Consider the following 23,352-nt stretch of genomic DNA (forward strand, 5'->3'; position numbering starts at 1 on the left):
TTGAGGAAAAAGTTGTTAAAGTGGTTTAAAATAAGTGAAGCAACATAGAAAATGATAAATAACAGCAGAGCTCAGCACTTACAAAATAAGGGTGATTATTCATTCTTTCACACATACAAACAGACTAATATCAGATCTCCCCTCTCTGTCTCTTGTTAGGGTGCAAGTGAAAGCTGATCTTGGGCAGTAGCAATGATCCCTCCTCCACACCGGTGAAACAGAAGGAGAAAGGATTGAAGCAATCTGTGATTAAGGCAGTCTCATTGATATTGCAGAGTGGTTTTTGTTTTTTTTTGTTTTTCATTATTTTGGCCTTGTTGAGAAGACAGACTGCCACACCAGTCATGAGTTTCTTCTGCTCCTTCTTGTTGTCCTTACAGAGAGGATGAGTAAGTGTGAATGGTAACAGCGAAAGAAAATCCATAACATTAGATCCACAGAGGAAGAATATCCGATTGTAACAACATCAAGTTGTATTCCTCTTTGGAAGAAAAGGTCATATTTGGTTTATATATAATATTCTGATCTCCTCACGATAAATTTTGTCTCCTAGACTAAAGAAAAAAATAAAGAACCCAGGACGATTGATTTAAGAAGAGTAGAAGCCTAGATTTAATTTGTCCTCTGAAGTTAGTGCTAGGGGCTTTTTAAGCAGCGTGCAGAGATAGGGATTAACAAAGATCCCACTTTCGGAACATTGTTTCTGTCTCTAAAGAAAAATCAAAGCAGATACATACAGATTAGTAGGACAAAGAAGATTAAGCTCGGCCACTGTCTTCGACTGAGGTCAGCTGATAGTTTTCCTCCCTTGCAGCTCACATGTCAAGTTCCAGGGGTTCTGAGATCTGCCAAAATGCTGCAACCCTTGTACTGTATTTCTTTACAGTTTTAATTATAGGGCTTTAGGCAACAACTAGGCCTCTGTGAGAGCTCCACACATGTCTCTATACAGCAATAGTCCCTTTAGACCCACTCCTGCATGGAGCGCTTGCAGTACAGTATGTGCCGCTGCGTGCTCTTTCTCCTGAACTGGAAAACAGTGTAGAGAAGGACCATCATGCATAGGGCCAGGACGCAGGGAATAGCAATGGCCACAGCCTTCTCTGTACCCCCTACACTGTCCAGTTTGATTACGACATCCACGTCGTTGTTGTCGCAGTGCCGTTCATCAGCCGCAGGAGGATTCCAGCCCCAGTCAGGGTCGGCTGGAAGGCCGTCGCAGCCCATGAAGTCCCTCAGGATAGATCTAGGGTAGCCAGGCTCCACACGGAGAAGCTGGTTGTTAAATTTCCAATATTCCTTTCCTTTGTAGAAGTAAGTGAAACCTGGAAGGGTAATAAAAAAATAATGGTTAAAAAACTTGTTTTTAGTATTAGGATTGAATGTGTAACTCATTACTGTTGATTTAATGATGTCATTTCAGTTTTCTAGCTGACATGTGAAATTCTGTAATATTTATCTTATAAATTTAAAAAGATTAGAGAAATAAAAATGCAAAAAGAAAGAAAGTTAAAGCTCTGCTCTCTGTTTTAAACTGCATAAAAAATGTATAAATAGTACAGCTGAGGCTTTATAAACACATCAAATTGTTTTAATAGAAAACAAGAATGAGAATAATGAGATTAAAAATATAAAATTTGAATACAAGATGTAAAATATAAAGTTAAGCTTCAAATAATCGCCAGCCTTTTGCAGATCTACTCTCTTATTTTTAATGCTTCATTTTTAATTATGAAGGACCTAGAATGTGCAATTTTTAGAAGTGAATATTATTTATTTTCTTTCCCATACAATCCCTTACAATTACCCGACAAGTAAAAGGACCTTTCCTCCATTTAAAGCAGTTTCCTCTGTAGGCTTTAATAGTCAGATCATAAAAAGGGATTCAGTGTATAAATTGTTGGCCATGCGGGTGGCCTCGACACGCTGCCCACTCTCATTTAACTGCTGACTTTGTTTGGTCTCTGCCACAGCATGAGAACACGCCCCACAGTTTGTGAGATGGATAAAAGAAAAACATTCACAAGATTAGGTTCAATTGGACGACAGTGGTGTCGGCTGCAGGAGTTTGCCCTGCAATCAAAGCCTTGGTAGTTCAAGCCTAGCTGTGGCTACAATGTAGCTCACCACCATCAGCGTGTGTGTGAATGGGCTAATTACTAAATGTAGCGTAAAGCACTTTGGTCAATGGACTCTATGTACAACTCCACTACTTCCTGGACTTAAGGCAGCTCTTTTGTTTCCTGTATTTTTCTACTGGATGAACTGATTACTTCAGGTGTGCCTGACTTCAGCATCCACACCTCACACCTATCCAGTGGAGAAAGACAGGAAACAAAAGAACTGCCTTACATTCAGGAAGTAGTGGAGTTGTGCATAGCGCCCATTCTCCGGACTTAAAAACCCTCAACTATATATAAGTACAGGTCATTTACTGTATTAACAACAGTACTCTTGTCCAAATTATTGAAACCCTGTGCGTTAATTTGTTAAAACAACCCTTCTTTGCATACAGTATAGTATAGCATTATGTCTTTTTATATGTGTTCAAAAGGCAGGAGCGTCAAAAAGGTATTAGGAAACAGTGATGACAATTAAAAAAGGTTGATTGTGTATCTGGTCAATAATTTTCTGTTCCGAGAGTCATCTTTGAGAATCACTGACGACAGTTTTGCTGTTTTCTGACAAACGCCACCAGAGCTTTAAATGAAAATATTCTGGATCCTTATTTATAAGCCTTGCTTATAAACACAGCTTGAAAACCTGCATACTTCAATTTCCATTGAAAGGTTGTGATCTGTAAAAAAAAAATAAAATACTTGACAGGAAAAAGTTTGGTCCCTTTGACCCATGTGTACAGTCATTGTTAAAGCAGGGGAAAATTACAGCACAGACGGGGAGGGGGGGGATCGCAGCCAGACTGCATCATAATCCCTTTTAGACATTCAATTTTAATTCATATTAAACTTTAATGATACACCGACGACATCAAAAGCATTGGATCCCACAGTGTGCTTGTTCACTTCGGGTTCCAATCATAGTTCACACATATAACATAATATTTTATATTTCCTAACCATCACAGTTCTCTCATCTAGATAACAAGCCCTCCATGGTTTACATCACATTTAAAATATGTATGTAAATTATAGGTATAAATAAATGACTTATTCAATATGGGAAAGAAATGTGGCTTTATGCTGTACTCACTTTATTACAGATCAAGGATAATCTATGTATCTATAGAGAGATTAGGAAATATCTGCATCACAGTTCTTCTACTCTAATTAACATTGGGCATCGAGTGCTCCTCTAAGTTTCCTTTGTTGTCCATGAAACCCAATATGGGGTCTCAGTTCTCAAAAAGCCTGATAATCCGATATCAACTACTAAGGCCTAAACAAACACACCGGTTGGTTACAACTTTTTAATCTCCGATCCGATTTTTTTTCCCCTGTCACACAGACTGCGTAGAGAGGCTCTGACAAAGCAGGGTGGGCAGATCTGAACAGATTTTTTTTTTTCCAGTTCTGTCTCGGTGCTTTACAAAAATTAAAACACTTTCCCACATTTGGCTTGTAAAGATTATGAAAAGTTATTTTAAAAAATTTAAAAATCTGTGGCATATTCTGTAAGGCAAAACCCACTAAACGAGTCTGCGTAGCATCTCAAACCAGAACAGATGTTCATATACCTATATTAAAAATTTTATGAGATCTACATCAGAGGAAAGGAAAATGCAGCAAGAAATGCAGTGTGATTGATTCTATGCTGAGAGGTGATTCTCAGAGAGAGATCTGTGAAGTTTGTCGAAGTTCTTTTTCCTTTTTTTTTATAAAGAGGTGAGAGATATGCTGCTGTATACCTGCTCTGCCTGCCTCTCCTTATTTTTTTTTATGGATTGCTACTTTTGTTTTGTAAATAGAGGATCCATTTTTTATCTGTTTTCTGTCCTCCTATCATGTTTAAAGTATTGTTTTCTAATGTTTCATTGATTGATGTTTTTGCGCGAGCCCATCCTGCTTGCTACATACGCGATGTGCGACTGCAAAACGGACTATTTCGCCTTGAGATTAACAGATTTTATTTTGTATTTTCCCCCAAAGCATATGTGTTTTAATTTGTAACCACGTCTCTCTTCCTGTCAGACCCATGAAATTGTAGCTGAATTACTGTGTGTGTAAAATGGTGTCGGGTGTGATCATCCCATTGACTTTTATTGACCTCTAAAAAACGCCATGACCTCGTCTGACACAATTTTCTGTCGGATGAGATGCAAAATTGGATTCGGTGTGCTCTGGCCTTAGAAATAGATAAAGTCTAAGATTTATTAAATGTAGATTTGAGAGGTTATAATATTTATTGCAATCTACAGTACATACCATTTGCTTTATCAACAAAAGCTCCCTGTGGAGAGTCAGGGATGCCCTTCCAGATGGTGATAGGTTTTGGGTATCCTGGATCCATTGTCCTCATTTCTTCATTGTACCTCCAGTATCTAAAAGACAAGAATTTTATAAATACCAGGGGTTAGAGAATTTGAATCCTGTTGCTTTTTGATCAAATATGAACAAATGATCTGTTTTCACAAAGAGACACAAAAACATTTTATCTGTTACAATAAAAAAGAAATTAGAACAAGAAGTATATAACAAATCTGTACAGTATGAGAATAGATATGTTTCAAAATATCTGTGGTTTCATAATTAATTCATTACAAACATATAATAAATTATTTGTGAGTGAATATTTACTGTAGTTGTGTAAGTAAAGCATATTTGCTGTGTAATTTCTCACATTGAAATTCACAGACGTTTACATCTAAAATATAGGAACAGATATTTTGAGACATTTATTATCACATAATGAATTTCCCAGTTCCCTTATGTGCTCTCCCTAAAAACAGCAAAGCAACCAGATAAAAATATGTAAGATAATTTTCCGAATTAAAAATTTGCTTGCATCTTCATACTCTTTGCAATGCTTTTGGAATGCAATCGGGCGGTGACTGCATAGACGGCAAAGATATAATGTGCACATATGAGGAGTAATCAAATAAAAAGAAAAAACAAATCTCTTGTGTACACTGCCCTCTATATGTGTTAAGTAATTTAGCATAAAGAGATTATCCTACAAAACTTGATTTCATTATCTTTTATTTACTAATACTTTAGTATATAAAGGAAAAAGAATAAATGTTAGAATTTCATATGCGCTTTTACAGGTTTTATCGGATTGCTACAGGATGTTTTGTTAAAACTACCATCTATATTTAATATAGATTTATACTGATGTAGAGCTTAGTGAGGAGCTGGAAGCTAATCTAAGCTTTAAGTTTAAATGAGAATCTGTGCATAGTTCATTCCTTAATAACAGACTTCACCTGGTAGAATGGACTATGATTGTTTCTATATGGGAAATTAAACTGAAAGTTTAGTGATAAATGCTTAATGTATGAACTTATAGGATTTATGGGGCCTGATTGTTCGCTTCTCTTAAAGATCTGTTTAAATAGTGGAAATATGATATGTTTTTTCACATTTATTCAGAGTACTTAGTGACCAAACAAGCATTTTCACATGACTGGAAAACACAATTAATCGGTCATCAAGCCGTGCACATCTCCAATGCTCATTAGCCTCAGGCCATTATATCATGACTGCCATGCTCCTCACATGTTAACTTCTGTCACACATCTTCCCTGCTGAGAGATAGATCCAACTTAAAATGTCCTAAAAATATTAGGACAACATTCCCTTAATGAAATGTACTAATCTGTGGATTGCGCTGACAACAGGTTTTGTCAGCTCCCATCTAGGGGTCTTTTAGCCTTGAGGATATGATTTATCTCAACAGCTGAAGGTGTGAGTCAGACTGGCATATTCTCATACTGTAAGGCTGCTCTGACGCACATAGATAAACAACAGATTCTCTTATTTAGGTATTCCAAAAATAAGTATTGGTCCGTTTCAGCCAGATTAACACCTGTTCCATCAAAAAAAGTTTAACAAAGTAGTTAAAGGCACTATGTTTCACAAAAATGTTCAAGCTGTGTGTCACACCTGTGGTTAAAATAGAAACATGTAACCATGTTGTTGATCCAAAAATTGGATCCTGGTTTGCAATGTCCAGAGGCGTAGCCAGAAAATGTTAATAAGGGTGGCCAGGCAATAACCAATGTACACTGAGGGGTAGCCAAAAGCAGATAGATGCCAGAACCTCAGGGTCACTCTACTCTGTTCCAAAAGGAAAATGAACAATCACAACATCCATATTTTCTAAAGGTAAAGACAAACTATACCTTCCTGCAGCCTTTGCTAACAAATAGGTGCATATATTTCAACACCCAAGCTGTATAAATTAAAGGTGTAGTGGACAAAATTCTTTCAGTTTTGAGTTCTGGGGCGAACATCTTATTCATTGTCATTACTTACCTACTTTTATTGATAATCATTCTGCATAAAATTAACATTTACATGTACTAATATCTATATTAAATAGATTACTTATTATTAAAGTAGTTATTTATCTCCGATTTCAGTTATAATTCCTAGATGACTTGTATACATTATTTTCTCTTTACTCCATATAAGACAAAATCTAGTTCTGAAAAGAGCATGTATTCTGTATTTATAATCTTTAATGTTAGTATATTGATGTGTATAATAAACCACTGCTAACCAAATGTTAAATAAGTTAAAACATTCCACTTGAGAGTATTACTGCTGCCACCATCTGTATTTGAGGGATATAAATGGTAGGGTGGCCACAGGGGTGTCTAATGATTGGCTAAGGGTGGCCATGGCCACCCCTGGCCCCCAACCTAGCTCCGCCCCTGGGAATGTCAGGATTATTTTTTATGATTTATGTATGTGCTTGTTAAACCCTAATACTATATGCCTGTTACATTACAAAGGTAATGTTTTCCCAAACAGAGTGGATTATTCTCAACAGAGAACTCTATCACTGTGCATTCAGACTATCCTTGATCTAAAAACACTGTAATATTTTGATATGGCTGGGGACAGTGAAGGATCCTCGTTTATAAACGTGTGTATGATGTGACCCTGGAGATGTATGAAATGCTCTTTTAACTGTTATTCTGCGCTTTCTGAAGAAGCGAGCCCAGTGGTAAGAGCTGCCTTTTTTATCTGGTCTTGTTAAGACTACAATTCCTGTTAAACCTATTGTCATGTGTCATAGTTATTTTAAAACATGTAAATTATAAAGTGTTATTCGTTAGTCTTTGTTCAAGGTGATTTCTCCTCAGGAGAGAATCAGGCACAGAAAGCTTACAAATGTAAACACAGAGCTTTCCATTGCCGGAGGAATGTATAAAGGTAATTATTTTTTATGAGGTTAAATTAAAATGGTACCACAGAGTGGTGACAAAATAAGTCAAAATGCATAACTCTTGGATTCTTGAAAAAAATTTGATTTTGCATAACCGATCTTGTCAAGTAACAATAAAGGCATTGTTATAAATAGGGCAGTGAGTAGAACTGCTGCCTTGCACCAAGAAGGTTCTGGGTTTGATTCCTGGGTCTTTCTACAAGGAGTTTGCATGTACTCATTGGGCATGCATAGGTTCTCTCTGGGTACTTCATAATCAAAAACCTGATTGTTCAATTAGTATGCTGCTTTTAAATTTTCCTTAGGTGTTAGTGTGTGCGTAATTTTCCTGTTTGTCTTTGTCTTGCCATGCAATTGACGGGCGACCTGTCCAGGGTGTACCCCACATCTTGCGGATAGACAGCTGGAGATACGCACCAGCACCCTTCGCGACCCAAGAAGGGATAAGCATGACGGTAAAAAGCAGGATGGATAATCTGTGAAGGATATAGATTTTATATAGACCCCATTATTTTTGCTAAATTGCCATGTTTAAGTAAGCTTCTCCGTATATTGATATAAACAGACTGAGTAATTGTAGTTGTTTAGTTTAATAGTGACATCATGTTGGTTGGAAACATGTTTATTCCCCTTTTACAGAGTCCAAGTCAAAGTTTTGACTATGGTATGGGAGCTATTAGACAAGGGAAAGGCAGAATAATAGGCAAAGCTGTCGTTTTAGCAGGGTCTAAAGGAACCAGAGAAAAAAAAATAAAAATTATTCTGGTGTCTGTGCAATAATCCTGATTAAACATGTTTTATATACAGCTCTAGACACTGAATGTAGTAAAGTTACAGCTGTTACTCTATACTTGCAACCGTCACATTTGAGCATAATGGCGATCTCTTTTGTCAATAGATTGTCATCTCTGCTTCCACAAATGGAGACCTGCCCCTATGTAATTGTAAACGGCAATTTCTATGATAATGCAAACATAAGATTGAGACTTTAAGTTTGTGAATTCTAACTAATAACATACTAATCTATAATATATTAAATTTCTATCAGTAAATCCCAGCTTTGAGTATATATATATATATATATATATATATATATATATATATATATATATATATATATATATATATATATATATATATATATATATATATATATATATATATATATATATATATATATATATGTTGGTTGGTTACGGAAAAGACAAAGCTTCACTGACTAATAATCAAAACAAACCTGTCTCCTTTGAAAAAGTATGTCTTGGCCACATCTTCCCACCAGACAGCCGTCTCGATACTCTGTGTTGGCATGCCGCTCCCAAACAAAGAGATATCCTGAGGGTAGGAAGGCTGAAGATGCCGATCCTTGAACACCCAGAAACGGTTTCCTACAGCGACGGAAAAAAGTTAGTGTATACAATAGCCTGAAAGCATGCTAAACAAAAAAAAACTGCCATATTTCTGTTCACTTATGCCCGTCTTCGTCAGTTATTTTTCTTCCTAAGAATTTCACAGACCAGATGTTTCATAAATTTGTTTAAAAATGATCTGTTCAGCACAAAATCCAAGTGTTACGATGCCCTAAAGGCAACCCTGCTGAGTCTTGTTATTTGAGTCTTACTGAAGTTATTCCTGCATTTAATTCAGCTTGATCATAAGGCAGAGGCGGGGAAGCTGCTGTGGTGCAGTGTGCATGTGTGAGTGCTAGGTGGCTAGATGCTTACATGTACTCACTCAAAAATACACACATGGTTTGATTCATGTCAGTGAATAAATAAAGCATGAGGCACTCCGATACCATTGAGTGATAGATGTCATGTTAATCAGCCTGATGACGGGTGTCTTTCAGGGCCTACACAAATTCTCAGACCATAGAGAAGTCTGCAAAAGTTCATGTAGTGGAACGGATACAGCATGCTTAAGGGCTCATAGTTAATTAATATCTTGGAAGATATTTTTTTATATATCAATAGTTTAATGCACCACTCTTTTAAGGTAACCGCATATTTTTATGTATTATCTTTACAATTCTGTGTGATAATTTATCAGAAGTCTGGGAAATGAAAGGGAAATTACAGTGTTTTCAAATTTTAATAGTAACAATAAATTAAAAAAAAGAAAAGTACTGAGTGCATATCAAGCAACCACAGTCCAGAATTTGTGCAACTTTTGCTGCAAGTGTGGATGCAAGTCTTCTGAGGTATGAATCTACCAGCTTTATGGTTTAAGGCACAGGCATGTTTCTCTCTGCAGCTTTAATTTTTCTGTGTTTTTTTTTTTACAGTGCTTGTTACTAACTCAAAACCAGACCTCTTGTGGCTGTCTTCTGAAAGAAGATCATGCCCTCCGCATACTTGTGAAAGGCGTGACCAGCAGTTGTCCCGTCAACAGAATCTCCCACCTGATCTGTGCGTGTCTGCAGCTCCGCCAAAGTTCCCATAGGCCTTTTGGCTGCTTCTCTAATTAATGTTCTCCTTTCCCAGCCTGTCTGTTTAGGTAGACAGCCGTATCTACATCAGTCAATAGCTACTCTAGACTCTCTATTTCATTATGATAAATTGAGTTTTATTCTTAGATTGAACAATGCTGTGGTGGAATGTATTTATGAGTTATTTGGCTTCTAAGAGGCAATTACTAGCAAGGGTGGGTTGAATTTTTAGGCATAGTCAGGGGTTTAACTCAAATGCAGGGCAGAATTTTCAGATAGCATGATTCAATATCCCTCCAAGATACAATTATGCACTGATTTATGTGGTACTGTTATTAAGAATCCAAAACTATTGCAAGGAATAAAAACACTTCAGAGTATCTTTATATGAGCTACTCCACAGTACCTTTGCTTAGTTATTTATTTAAATAGAAAAATAATAAATATTTATTTCTATTACCTTTAAAAAAGACAAACTTCCCCTCACTGTTTTCATACACAGCATCGATTTTAGGGGGCAAGCCTTGCCAGAAGTGGTTGATCGGCATGGGATAACCTGGGACCACTGAATTGTCCCGTACTCGCCAGAACCATTGGTCCTACAGAAATAGACATTGTAGAAATATTATTGTCTGAACTTAAAGATTTTTTTTAAAGAAGTTTTCCTTGACTATTATTTCAGTTTACCTTAAAGACAAAAAGCTCCTGTCGGAGGATGGCCAGAGTGTTGAAGCCTCCATCGCAGATGTTCGGTTTGGAGTTGGGGTTAGACGGTTTGGAGCCCTGAGGAGGGCGATGGGGTCTGGCATGGCGGTCGTGTCTCCGGGGGTCTGAGGGCAGGTGGAAACGAGGAGGCGGAGCTGTAGGTGGAGGGCTGGTGGGCTGAGGAGCTTTATCTGGTGGTCCTATAAATAAAAACGGCGGTATTACAACCTGTTCTCTCTAAACCAGAACATCAAGTCTGTTTTTGAAAGATTTAGCTGTTTAAAAAACTAGCTCGACGATACACATTTCCACCAATGCAATGTTTTCTGTGGGTGATGGTTATTTTTTTCCTCATTTGCAATCTGTTTATTGACTCATGTTGCCTTGAAATAAGCAGATTGGCTGACCTCGTTAACAGCAGAATGCTTACTGGCAACCAACCCAGGATGACTGATGTGGCACCATTCTCAGTGGTGACAAATTTTTAGAGTGGTGCAGTATGGTGTTTTGTGATGCATTGTATCCTTATGAAACTTTTGGAACACTGTATTATTGCAAACAATTTTTTGATGACTTATTTCAAAGAAAACTGTAATGTTTAACATTACCATATATTTTCTGGATGCCCTGCAGGTCATCTTGAGGTAGCTTGAAGTTCTCAGTGTCCATATACTGGTAGAAGGGAGCCATGATAGCAGTGGGGTCATTTGAGTGCTCCAGACCGAGTGCGTGGCCAAGTTCATGCACCGCAACCAAGAACAGGTCATTGCCTATAAAAAGGAAGAGAAGATCTAACTAACGATATGAATTTTGGAGAACATAGTTGCATTTCGGCAGAATGTGACAACACAAAGAAATAAAAAACATGGACTAATATAAAGTTTTAGTGGCACACCAAGTAACTGGACAACTGTCTGCCATACAGTATTTCAACCATATGTGGAATAAACACAAAATGAATAAACTCAGTATGATGGAAACAAATTTGCATTATGATCTGTTAGGCTATCTTTATGGAGTGTGAAGAGTGCCACGACACCAATAAATAAATAACTTGTGCGTGATTCATTTTATTAAAACTGTAAATGAATACATAAAATTTATTTAATAAATAATTAATTATATGGGTCAATGGCTGGAAAAGTTGGGAAAACTTCTGAAATGTGTTGCTATTTACTTACAGCCCATTGGGTGAGCAACTCCAGCCTCTACATCTGCAGTTGGGGTTCTAAAATGTTAACGTCTGAGAAAACGTAAGCTGGCGTTAGTCAGTGGGTGTGGCTAACTCTGGCAGCTCCCACAACACTAGACCACAGCAAACTCTTTTATACCATTATGTATATATTTCAAACCAAACTATGGATATTGAGTTGCTTACCCAGTCTTATTTAAATAAATTCCAACACATAATTATAATCTGAAAAGTTTGGCATCCATTTGTAGTAAACCCTCTCTCACATGTTGTTGAACCTTTTCTAATATTTTTACACTAGTGAATTTTACCCTAATATATGTGGTAGAGTGTCTCTCTCTCTCTCTCTCTCTATCAGGATTCCCCTGCAATTAGCTCCATCCACCTTTCCACTGACCCATGAAACAATAATCTCTACTTAGGCTGAAGAAAAACACTCTTACAACATGTATGTTTCAGGATGGGGATGATGACTATGACTAAAGCTCCTGTCTGAGCAGTTGGGCCCTACAGCTTTGTTGCTCTCTTTGCTGAATTCTTTAAAGCATCAAAAACAGGTATTAAGAGCTTTAGATGATTGATAAAGGAAAAAGGCTGCACTAGATTTTATTTCAGGGTATCAGTTATAATGTAAAGGGGATTCAATGCAAATACAGGTACAATTTTTTCATAAGCTAAAACATTTGAAAACATGCTTTGTTTTTCTTCCCCATCTTATGTAATAATTCTTCACTGGTTCATTAAATATCCACCCAAGAAAATAGAATAAAGTTTGATGCTTTAAGTTCATGTAATGAGGAAAAGCTCAAGGGAAATTAATACTTCTACAAGGCTCTGTATCTTTCAGCTTATGAGACCCACTGTGTGCATTAGGATTTACTTTTATTTCTATATAATGTATTACTGATGCCGTACACACATTTACTTCTGTGTCTGCTTTGAATGCATATTGATTTATTTTGACTTGCTTCCTGTCTGCAGTGAAGTCTGTGTGCATTTGGAGAATATGAATCAGATAAAGGATGAACCATTTTAATACAAACATGGCTCAATCAATATGTAATATCAATGTTCATTTTTTCCACCCATGCATTTTGTATCTTTAGCATTTTTTATTGCTTTTGCGAACTGAGTATTTTAAAAAATACTGCACAGTGTCGTGAATCTAAATTTAGTTTAACTTAATGATTTAACAGAGAACTAATTAGAATATATAGGCAGCAAAAGCCTGAAGGATTAAGCCAGAAAGACAATAATTATTTCCCTTCTCTGGTTGAGTTTTCCTATTAAAAACAGTACAAAACATTACAAGTAAAAAAATATATAAAAAATTGGGACTGAAGTGAAACAGAAGGATCCTCTTTTTTTCTTAACATAAATGAGGACATGAACAACAGCAAGACCAAAGCAGAAGGGTACACATGCATGTTTCTGCAAAGGACATGTATGTTAAGCACCTAAACATCAGAGAATATCGGCCCAGCACAGGTTTATTTCTTAAAACAAACGCAAATTAAAAAGTAAAAATTTAACATCTAATGGATGTGGTCAACCCAGTTCGTCAGTCTGATTTAAGAGGAATTAAAACTCCTATGTACAAACAGTTACTGAACCTGTCCCGAAGAGATAGTTGCCCTTTGCAAGGATGATATACACTCATGTCAAAAGAGCTGCATAAAACCACCACTGACCCTCAGCCAGCAGCAAAAAGGTTACACTCCCCCCTCTTCGCCTTTCACCTCATCCAACCATCCTCAGCAACCAACCACCTTTGAGGATTCCCTTAAGGCAAACTGAAGCTACCATTAGCACAAATGTCAAAATGCAGCATTTACAGTTCCACTGCTGCAAAAGTCCATTAAAGACAATTCAGCTTCCATGGCACACATGCTGAGACTGGAACTTTTTTTTTTCCTTTAGCCACAGTGGTCTAAATGCATAACTATGGGATGCTGCTCAGGGGCTAGTGTGCTTCTGACTTAGGAGTCTAAGACTATTACCATTAGAGAACAAAAAGAGAGTATGAAGGAAAAGAGCTGATGGGTGGCAAGCGGTATCCCTGAACAAGCACAATGGAAGCAAAAGCCCTCCTCCCTCTCTAATGAAAGGAGAGAGAGTTGGTGCATGGTGGTTTGATAACAGACAAGCCGCCTGGTGGTGCTTCCACAAGCCTGCTACCCCATAGGTAGAGTAATTAGGGAGTGTTTGGTTGAATGCCTTAGATACGGATGCTATTTTCCTCTCCTAGCTGCACCACTGCAACCACTGAGCTACAGAAATTCAATAAACCCAAATCATGTGCCAGCAAAAGCAAAAGACTTAAAATAGCACTCTTCTCTATCCTGTCATCTGAAGAGCGTATTATGCTGACAGAAACCAAAGTCCTGACAGATGGGGTGATGCGTCTTTATAGAGCAGCACCGCATCAAACACATCTTAGAGTTCTTTGTTTTTGGCTGAGCGTCTCTCACACTCTGCCCTAAGATACTGTCGTTCCCATAACACCCTCCAGCCCGGCCATCTGTACTTTCCTGATCTGGCATCCATCAGCTCTTATCCATCTCTCCACAAGACTGCATTTTTTCCTGTTTGCTTTCCTCACTTCTTTCACTTGGGTTTATTTATTTCTCCATCAGTTTTGTTGTATGTCTCTTTGCTGTTTCCTCCTCTTTTCTTGTCCTATATATATTCAGGGCAAAAAATGATTAGGCCACTCCTTGTTTTCTTCCATCTATCATTCTAACGGATTATTACTTAAAGAATACAATAAAAAAGAAGAAAATAAGAATGTTAGTAATAAAAATGAATAACTTTTTTTTTTTTTTTTAGTCAACATATTTGGGTATCTTATGAAGGTTTTATTGGGGTATAGTAACAAAAAGTAAAGCAAAACTGTAACGTGTAAGTAGATACATATCCTGATAAGTGTGGCATGCATTTATATTCAGTCCACCTTAGTCAATGATTTATATAATCACATTCTTCTATCTACTGGGCCATTCAAAAACATAAACCTAAAGACTTCTAAAGACTTCAGATTTCATTATACTGCTGCCAGGTGAACCTTCTGCCCCACTCTCACGTCTTTCATAGAAAAAATATTATTAATTATGGTTAATAATAGTCGTCCTGTCAAAGGAATCACCTACCTAAGCAGAGTATTTCTGTAGCTCTCCTATTGTGGCTGCTATGGCTACTTCTCTGATTAATGCTTTCCTCTCATGGTCCTTTCAGCTCAAAGTGGATGACCATGTCTAAGTATATTTGCAGCTGTCTCATACGTTTCCATTTCAAAGGATTCATTCATGAGGTGATCCATGAGGCATTCAATCCTTGTTTATTTTTTTAAATCTTAGATTAAATTCAAACTTCTGCACAACGTTCCCACTAACCTGTTTACTACGTCTTCTGTTCTGCATTATGCTGATTAGACAGTAAAATTTCTAAAAACCTCCAAGACCTTCATAAATCACCTGTATTTAAGCTCAGATTAAAATATACATAGATGGACTCTATTAAGAAGTGTGCTAATGTTTGAAAGGCATGCTTTATTAGATTTACATCTAAAACATGTCACACTTTGAAGTATTTTATTTGTAAACTAGGTATTTGTCATTCAGGTTTACAACCCGTCTCACCATCATGGTTGGGGTTTCCAAGGGTCCAAGGCTCATCTGAGTCAAAGTGGGTGTCCCCTCCTATGCCAGGCCCAGGAAAATAGGCATGGGCGAGGAATCCACCCTCCCCATCGAAGGGCGAGCTGTCACCATGAAAGCCAGAGGCGAAGATAATGGTGATGTCCACATCACGTCTGCCCGTCTCCAGGGCGCTGTACGGAACGGCCTCGAAACGCAGAGGAGTCACACCCTGCCACACATCAAATGCCCTCCGTATGGCATCATGAGTCTCTCGGGCACCCACCTTTGGTGTGATGTTTTTTATGCTGCAGGGAGAAAAACATGGACATAATTTTGGGGAGGCTTCAGAGGGGTGGAAGCTTGAAACTGCTGGGAACAGGATTTAGAAGAAAATACTTCACGTTACTCCCTCTTGAGTTCTTATCTCATTAATGTGGAGTGAACATTTCTTGGGTTTTAGAATGAAGCGACAAAAAAAAAGTAACACTTGACACAACTATTTCAAGACCAGCAGCTTCCAGTGAACTTTTAACACAACAGTCGTTATCAGTCCCTGGCAGGCAGAGAGGAAGAGGGCAATCATCTTCCTCTCTCTCTCTCACTCTCTCTATCCACTCATTTTCACGAATAACGCTCGGGCAGTGGTGGCAGCAGCAGCGGCTCAGCACTGATTGACATTCCATTAGAAGAGGTGTCTCATCAATTCAAATTCAGTGAGCAAGCAAAGAAGGATTTAAATAAATTGGTAGTGTTATCATCTATTACTGCCGTAACCTGTCAATTTGCAGTTGTGCTGCAGACCCGTTTATCAGTTCTCCTCAGGCCCATTAAACCCAGAGCTTAATTATAGCAGATAAGATGAGGGTTTGTCTATTTCTGCTGAGATTGTGAATAGTTTGCACTCCCAATTTTTATATATCAGAGTGAAGACAATTTCTTTAACCTAATGAAAAGGAAAGAGATTATGTAACGGTTCAAAACACATTCTAATTCATTTTTAACTGTGCCTCACACTATTTATACACTGAATGGAGAGCATACTCACACAACACAAAATTTAGGTGTTAATCTGTCAGTTTGTGCATGTGTGAATACCCCCCACACAACCGACATATTTGCTCAGTCTCTATGACAACTCGCAGCTTAAAACCCCAGATGGTTAAAAACTGTAAGAACTGATAAATAGAAAGTGGAAATTAGATAAGAAAAGAAAAGAGCTAACAGAAATGTAAGAATTATTAAAAGTTGAATAAAAAATATGGAGAAATATGTACTTAAATAAATGAAAAAGCTGTATGACATAAAAAAATACAGTCAAGGGTTTTAATGTGAGACTAAAACTCTGATGAAATGTCATCTAGGGAATGTAAACCTGCAAGGAGCCCTGCAGTGTCTACTAATAATGAGTAATGTCCCTGTCTCTCACCTGTAGGTTATGTGGGTCCGCTGCCACTTCTGCCCCGTCAGTGCGTATCTCCTCCTCCGTGACCTTGTGGCACTTTTGATTTTATCTGGAACCCCACAGCGTGGCTTTTGCATCCATCTAGAACGTAAAGGGAAATGTTACGTTTGCATCCAAAATCTTTGCTTCACAGCTTCGACTGCGTGACAACACAAAGCGTAGAAGTGAACTCTCCGGTTCTCTTCTCGGTCACTTCATTACAACGGCCAAAACAAATAAAAATAAAATACAAGAAACAAGAAACAAATAGATGCAGAAAAACTTCTAAACTACTTCTAAAACTAATTTCTTCTCATTCGTACAACGCCATTTGTCACAACTACTGAACAAACACAATATAAAGGCAAAAACATTAGTTCTCACCTTAGAGTGATATCACTGCATGATCATGCAAAACGAGAAGAGGGAAAAGTGTTAAAACCTTCACCTGGAGTGATTTCAGGTGAGGTTATCGGTGCAGGGGGGATTAATAAAAATTTGTATCTGTCTTTCATCAACCCATTAAGTAAAGAGGTGGGAAATTCCATTACCTAAGGGTCAATATCCTGCAAGTTTTAGATATGTCTTAGGTCCAACAAACCTGAATCAAGTGATTACATGATTAAGAGGACACTAGAGAAATTAATGGCATGCAGAGGAGGTAATACAGTCATTTGTTTCAGGTGTGCTCTGGACCAAGAGGCAATCTAAAAGTCTCAAGATATCAACCCTCAGAAACTGGAAATGCCCACCGCTGTATTAATATTATGGTTCTAGTTGGTTCCTCAGCATTTAAGATTCAAATTTCCAAAATTCTTATTCCTGTTCACCTGTATATGGATGGATGGATGGATGGATGGATGGATGGATGGATGGATGGATGGATGGATGGATGGATGGATGGATGGATGGATGGATGGATGGATGGATGGATGGATGGATGGATGGATGGATTGATGGATGCTAAATGAAGGCACTACTGTTTATCACTAGTTCATCGTGGGTCCACTTACTCCTTGGTTGTCTCATCCAGCGTCCCTGTGACATTGAGACCATAGATGCGCTGCATGGCAGCAATGGCTGACTGCATGGTTTTGGCCGAGCGCAGGACAGACATTCCTGGTTCTGTGTGGGGAAGATATCCATACCTCTGTAGCCATCCCTGCAAGGAGTACAATCAAAAATATAATCCTAATTCATACGACACTTGGATTTTGCAGATTAGACGCATTAAATCAGAAAGAATATTCATAACAAATTCTGAAGCTACTTTTATCTCAAATGGAAGTAAATTTGTTAGTTAGAGACATCTTTATTTCAGACATTCTGTTCATGTTAATTATGAAATGTAAACACAGACTAGAGGTATTCCTCCAAAGCAATTTTGAGTTTATGGAAAATAAAATTTGAAAAAACGATTTACACTAAGATAAACATAAATAACATATCCTTACTTATATATCTTAATTGTAGTCATGCTCCAATTCCTCACAAGAGATAAAGTGTTTGCTAAAAGATTATACATGTTAGTATATGATGTTTTTAAAACTGGATAACTAGTAAATTCTTGTTAAATGAAGTCTTCTGGCACATTATTTCTTATGTATGGTAGTATTGTTGATAATCTGGAAAGTTTTGGAACCATTGCTTTAAAGAAAAATATGCTTTTTTTTTTGACTTTCCTATATTGCCTTGCAATCACTCATTGTTTTACTCCCAGAGTTAACTTTTAAACTAGGAATACAAAACTGAACATAATTAGAAAAAAACCTAATAAACAGGAAAAGATATTGGTAAAAATCTGCATTCCTTTAGATCCATTCTTCTCTTCCAGCCTCACCGTAGATTAGCCAAGCACTTTGTGCAAAAGATGTCCAGATGGTTTAATATATTAAGTGACCTGGATCTGCTCCAAATTATAATGGGTACTTCCTTTGCCTACATTCAGCTCTCTACAAAGTTCCTTAAATCTTTGTTGGTAGACTTTACCTAAAGTTTCTGCTAGAAGGACATTAATGAAGAGAGATATCCATCATGATCCAGATAAAAATAGTAAATATGCAGGTTTTTTATGTATTGAAGCAGAGACCTTCTTCTAATCACTTTTTAAATACTGTTTCAGGTTGTCCAATCCTCTTGTTATACAGCCCAGGAAAACATAGATATTTTAGGTTAGATGTCTATCCACATGTAATGCAAGCAAACTTGGCTTGATTTGATTAACTCTTTTTCTCATTTATCAGCCAATGTTTTTGTTTTCACCTAGTTTTCAATTACTGTAGGCATCGGCTAAGTACCAGCATCAAGGTACGTAGAGGTTCAAAAAATGTTTTCAGGCTGTTAAATTTCATAATGTAGCTACAGTTTCAAGTCCTTTAAATTATGCATCCATATGAAGCAGTTTTTTTTTGAAATATTTAGGATAATTTGGGCAATGATGTTGGAACTTATGGAGGGTTGCTTGTTACTTTTAATAAGGTTATAAAAAGACATTTTGACAATTCTAGGCTTATTGCAACTAACTGGCAAATATCTGTATCTGTATGTTTATTTTTTGTTGTATCCTACTTTTTTCCCATTTCAATGAGTATAAGATACGCCTGGGATACAAGACTGTCTAGTTTAGAACCCAATTTACTCAGTACATAAAATATACAAGTAAAACCAGTTATAAATGTCTTAGTTGGGTCTTAAATCTGTTTAAATTAAGTAAACCATTTAGGTTTTTTAATCATAGTTGTCCTGGCTAAAACCTATACAGGTGATTAAAATGTAACCAATGAACAGTCCCTTATATGACCCAATTTTCAGCCCATTTCCAACCTTATTGGTCCCATAATTAAATGTGGCCTGGACACCAGAGCAGATTTCCATCCATTGTCTAAACCTGCTTTTCTATGCAGGTTGCTCTTCAGAGGAGAGTTTGCTAGTTCCATCAAAACAAGACAAGCTCTAGAACACCCTGGTCAGGTTGCTATTCTGTTACAGGAGCTTATATAGTAGCACCGGATTGTGGACACTGCGTCAGGAGAACATGCATACATCATGCAGAAAGATTACAGGTTTGGAATCAAACCCAAAACTTTGTGCTGCAAAGCAACAGCACCAACAAGAACTTATCTGCAGTGAACCCCCCACCCCTGAGCATATAACGTGACACATTTATCTGAAGCTCTGCATGATGTTTCTCTGAGCTCAAAGACAACAAACAGCTCCTAAAAACATTCCTCTGTTGCCACGGCTGTCTGCTTCCAGTTTCATTGTTGGAAAACTTGACCTTTCTGCCAGTTTCTGCAGTTAAAAAGCCTCACCCAAGCATAATGCTGCCACCACCATGCTCTCTGTCACAATTCAAGCAAGATGTGATTAGTGTAGGTGAGTCCACTGCATTAAGCTAGATTGGCCTCCGTTGCAGAAGCATCTCATTGGAAATCAGTGAGTCTGAGCTCAACTTAAGAAAGTGATTTTTTATAAAGAAACTAAATGGAAAGTTCTTACCAACCAGCATTATATACTCACTGTCAGCTGCAGTTCAACATAGCTTGGCTTGAATTGGAATGTAAGAACTATGATCTGTTTATATATGACTGGAATTATCTGATTAAACATGTCTGTATGTAAATTAGATATATCTGTCTAGTAACATGTCTTCAAATGACAGCAGTCCTGTGTGTTTAAAGTAAAGTACAATTTGCTTTTGTTGTTTGGCATTAGTCACTTACCATCTCATAAAGTAATGTGGGGAAAAAAACTGTAACGGTGAGAATACTCTAGATTGCCAGACGATGATGTTTATTCTCTGTTTAGTAGGGTTGTCACGATACTAAACTTTTCAACTCGATACCGATACTAAGGAAAATATTTGATACTCGATACCATTTTTGATACCACAAGGATAAAATTTCAACAGAAATATTTTGATTAATAATTGAAATACAATAAATAAATAAATACAATAAACAATAAGAACAACATTTTGAGGTTGTTTGCTGTGCACCGTATAAAGCAAGCTTGATAAAAACTTACAAAATTAAAATTAAGTTTTCCTTACTTGGCTATGCTTTGCACACATAATGACACTAGCCAAACCGGTTAAGAAACAAAAATAATTCTCAGCAGCTGCAACTGTTACAAAAAAGTCTGAAACTGAAAAGTGCACAGAATTATTCAATCACACAGTGTTCAGAAAGTGCATTTTCCTCTATTCTGCACTTTAGATGAATGACTGTTTAGGTGCGACTGGTACTCGATACTTTTGAAAATGAGTATTGTATCCGGATACAACATTTTAGTATCGATACTTTTTTGAGTATCGATACTTTTGACAACCCTACTGTTTAGTGAAGAATCTCATTATTTGGGGTTAGATATTTTAATTTAAGTTCTGTATTATCTAAATAATTAGCACTGGGGTTTGACAGTGAGAATGTCATACCCACCAACACCCTGCACAGGCTATTATTTATCATCTAACCTTTTTTTTTTAAAAAATCAAACATCTACAGTGAGCATGGAATGCATGTCAGCATCATTGAAAATGTGCATTGTTAGGGCAGCAGGGCTTTGGATCTGAATCTGAGAAAGCAAACAAGCAGTGATGGTGACAGCAGTCAGTGTTTTTGTTTTTACAGCTTCCGGTCGCTGTGTCTGCATGTAAAGGACTGCGGCCCAGTCCCATTTCCATCCTCTACAAATCCAAACTGGGACTTGATGCAGATAAAAGAGCATCACCAGACCTCCAAACCTGAACACATAAGGTCCAGCTGTGCCCACCTTATCTGCAGCTTTTAGCTTTCTCCTGCTCCTGCCCTCTTTTCCTCCCTAATCGTTCCTTCTCTGCTCATCTAGATCTCCTGTTTATCCTGTCGTTTCCTATGTTGCTCGTGTTTGGTCTGCAGACAGTGATTTTTGGCAGATACTGGGTAGATTGAGCCATTAAATTGAATAATGACGCGTGTGTTACTGTCAGCTTCAGCATTCAATTTATCCAGAGTGTGTGTGTGTGTGTGTGTGTGTGGGGGGGGGGGGGGGGGGGGGGGGGTGTTAGGATAGAAATGACATCAATTAATCAGGTACAAACTAGCAAATCCTATTATGCAACTGAAATGCTTAATCTATCCAAACAATGAAACATCTCTCTTGCTCACCTCATGATGACCTGTCATCAAAATGACATATTCAACGTGAAAACAAGCATATTTGATTCAAGCATTACAATGATAAAAAATTTGAGCTGCTTCAGTCTAAAGGAGGGAACCTCTTTCTGCAGTTAACAATAATGCCTTAGATGTGATCGTCCAGATTCAGCCTGCCTGTGTGTTGTTTTGCGCGCAGATGCAGATGATGCTGAGGAGAGGAGGAGGAGGGAAGGCCGTGGACCAAAAAAAAAAAAATCTTACCTCAACGCTGAACTGATGCTGCTCTTCTCCGGACACCGAAATCCAAAGCAAGAGATGCAAGCAGAGCGCTGCCGCGTAAAAGCAATCCGGTGGTTTCCTTTTACTTGCGGATACTAAGGTCATAATGAGCCGCTTTTCCTTCCCGACTGTTTTATTAGGTGAAAGCCGCCCGTCTGCTTTGTGTCAAATGAAAAGCATCGGTGCGAGCTGTCAAGGCGAGATGCGGCTGAATGAGGAGCGTCTTTTATTAAAGATGCAAAGAAAAATCCCGATGATGCCTGAAGATGATGTCAAGCAGATATAACTCGATGTGTTATATGTGCTGTCTTCGCCATTCTGACTTAGACTACATCCATTCACAGCGGTATCAGTGACCATGTACAGTAAAGCTCTGTCTGCGCCAGATAGGCTCCCTGACTCCACGCCTGCGCTTTGATTCCTCACAGAGCGCAGCAGCATCAGAGCTGGCCTATAGGCTGCACACTGCATGACACAAAACATGCATCCCGTCAGGACGCTCTGTACAGCTCACTACATCAGAATAGCATGCAGAATTATTAATGCCAGACACTTAATCCCAGAGTCAAACTATTCTTATTACTGCTCCACTAAACAGCAGGGATTTATTTATTACAAGCTCTTCTCGTTTATTTAATTAGATCTAAGAAAATATTTACATAAGACTAATAAAAGGAGAAATTAAGAAATGTCATTCCCATGCAATTATCGGGAACACTTCTGATTTTATTAAACCAGACGTGCAAACTAATTTAATGTTGTTAATGCAATAACATCTGATCTAAACCAAAGCAGTCAATGGCGTAACTAAGCAGAGAGTGCAGTTGCTTAGCAAAAAGTAGTTTATTCAAGTGTACTAAAAGTACACTAATTTCATATTTAAAATCAGGCAGTGCATTTAGAGTTTACTTATTCTAAACTATATTGCATATACAAGTGAACTAAACTATACTATTGTTTGCTTTATTGTTAAAAATGTCCCAATTTAGTTCTAAGAAGTATTACTTTGGTAATACTTCAAGTACACTAAAAGTACATTGTTCGGTATACTTTCTAAACTATACTTATACTTAAGTATTCTTAAAAGAATTTACTTCAAGTATACTACTCTTTGCCAAAGTTATATTTTATATACTTAACAATAGTATAGTCAAGTACGCTTGACTATACTATTGTTT

At 37.5% G+C, this 23,352-nt stretch overlaps 1 protein-coding gene across 2 annotated transcripts; it reads right to left on the minus strand.

The window, feature by feature from the left end:
* Positions 1-200: 200 nt before the first annotated feature.
* mmp16b (matrix metallopeptidase 16b (membrane-inserted)) lies at positions 201-22,588 on the minus strand. Of its 2 annotated transcripts, XM_038301599.1 has the most exons (11): positions 22,157-22,587; positions 17,771-17,919; positions 17,142-17,156; positions 16,743-16,859; positions 15,317-15,621; positions 11,095-11,256; positions 10,469-10,686; positions 10,242-10,380; positions 8,591-8,741; positions 4,383-4,498; positions 201-1,325 (listed from the first exon to the last, which is right to left on the minus strand). In XM_038301599.1, the coding sequence occupies exons 1-11, from the start codon at positions 22,277-22,279 to the stop codon at positions 964-966; spliced, it is 1,857 nt and encodes a 618-aa protein (XP_038157527.1). In that variant the 5' UTR covers positions 22,280-22,587; the 3' UTR covers positions 201-963. The 2 variants fall into 2 exon arrangements, with proteins under 2 accessions (XP_038157527.1, XP_038157528.1); XM_038301600.1 differs by lacking the exon at positions 17,142-17,156 and having other exon boundaries at positions 964-1,325; positions 22,157-22,588.
* Between the last annotated feature and the right edge of the window lie 764 nt (positions 22,589-23,352).

This window comes from Cyprinodon tularosa, unplaced genomic scaffold (assembly GCF_016077235.1).
Source record: "Cyprinodon tularosa strain WSP-4 unplaced genomic scaffold, ASM1607723v1 ctg47, whole genome shotgun sequence".
Classification (NCBI taxonomy): domain Eukaryota; kingdom Metazoa; phylum Chordata; class Actinopteri; order Cyprinodontiformes; family Cyprinodontidae; genus Cyprinodon; species Cyprinodon tularosa.

What these genes read in the sequence shown, in the direction of transcription:
- mmp16b (XM_038301599.1), bottom strand. Translation starts at nt 22,279, where the DNA reads ATGACCTTAGTATCCGCAAGTAAAAGGAAACCACCGGATTGCTTTTAC. An exon ending in AGCATCAGTTCAGCGTTGAG is followed by an intron (nt 17,920 to 22,156) that starts GTAAGATTTTTT and finishes TACTCCTTGCAG; the next exon opens with GGATGGCTACAGAGGTATGG. An exon ending in CGGACCCACATAACCTACAG is followed by an intron (nt 15,622 to 16,742) that starts GTGAGAGACAGG and finishes TTCTCCCTGCAG; the next exon opens with CATAAAAAACATCACACCAA.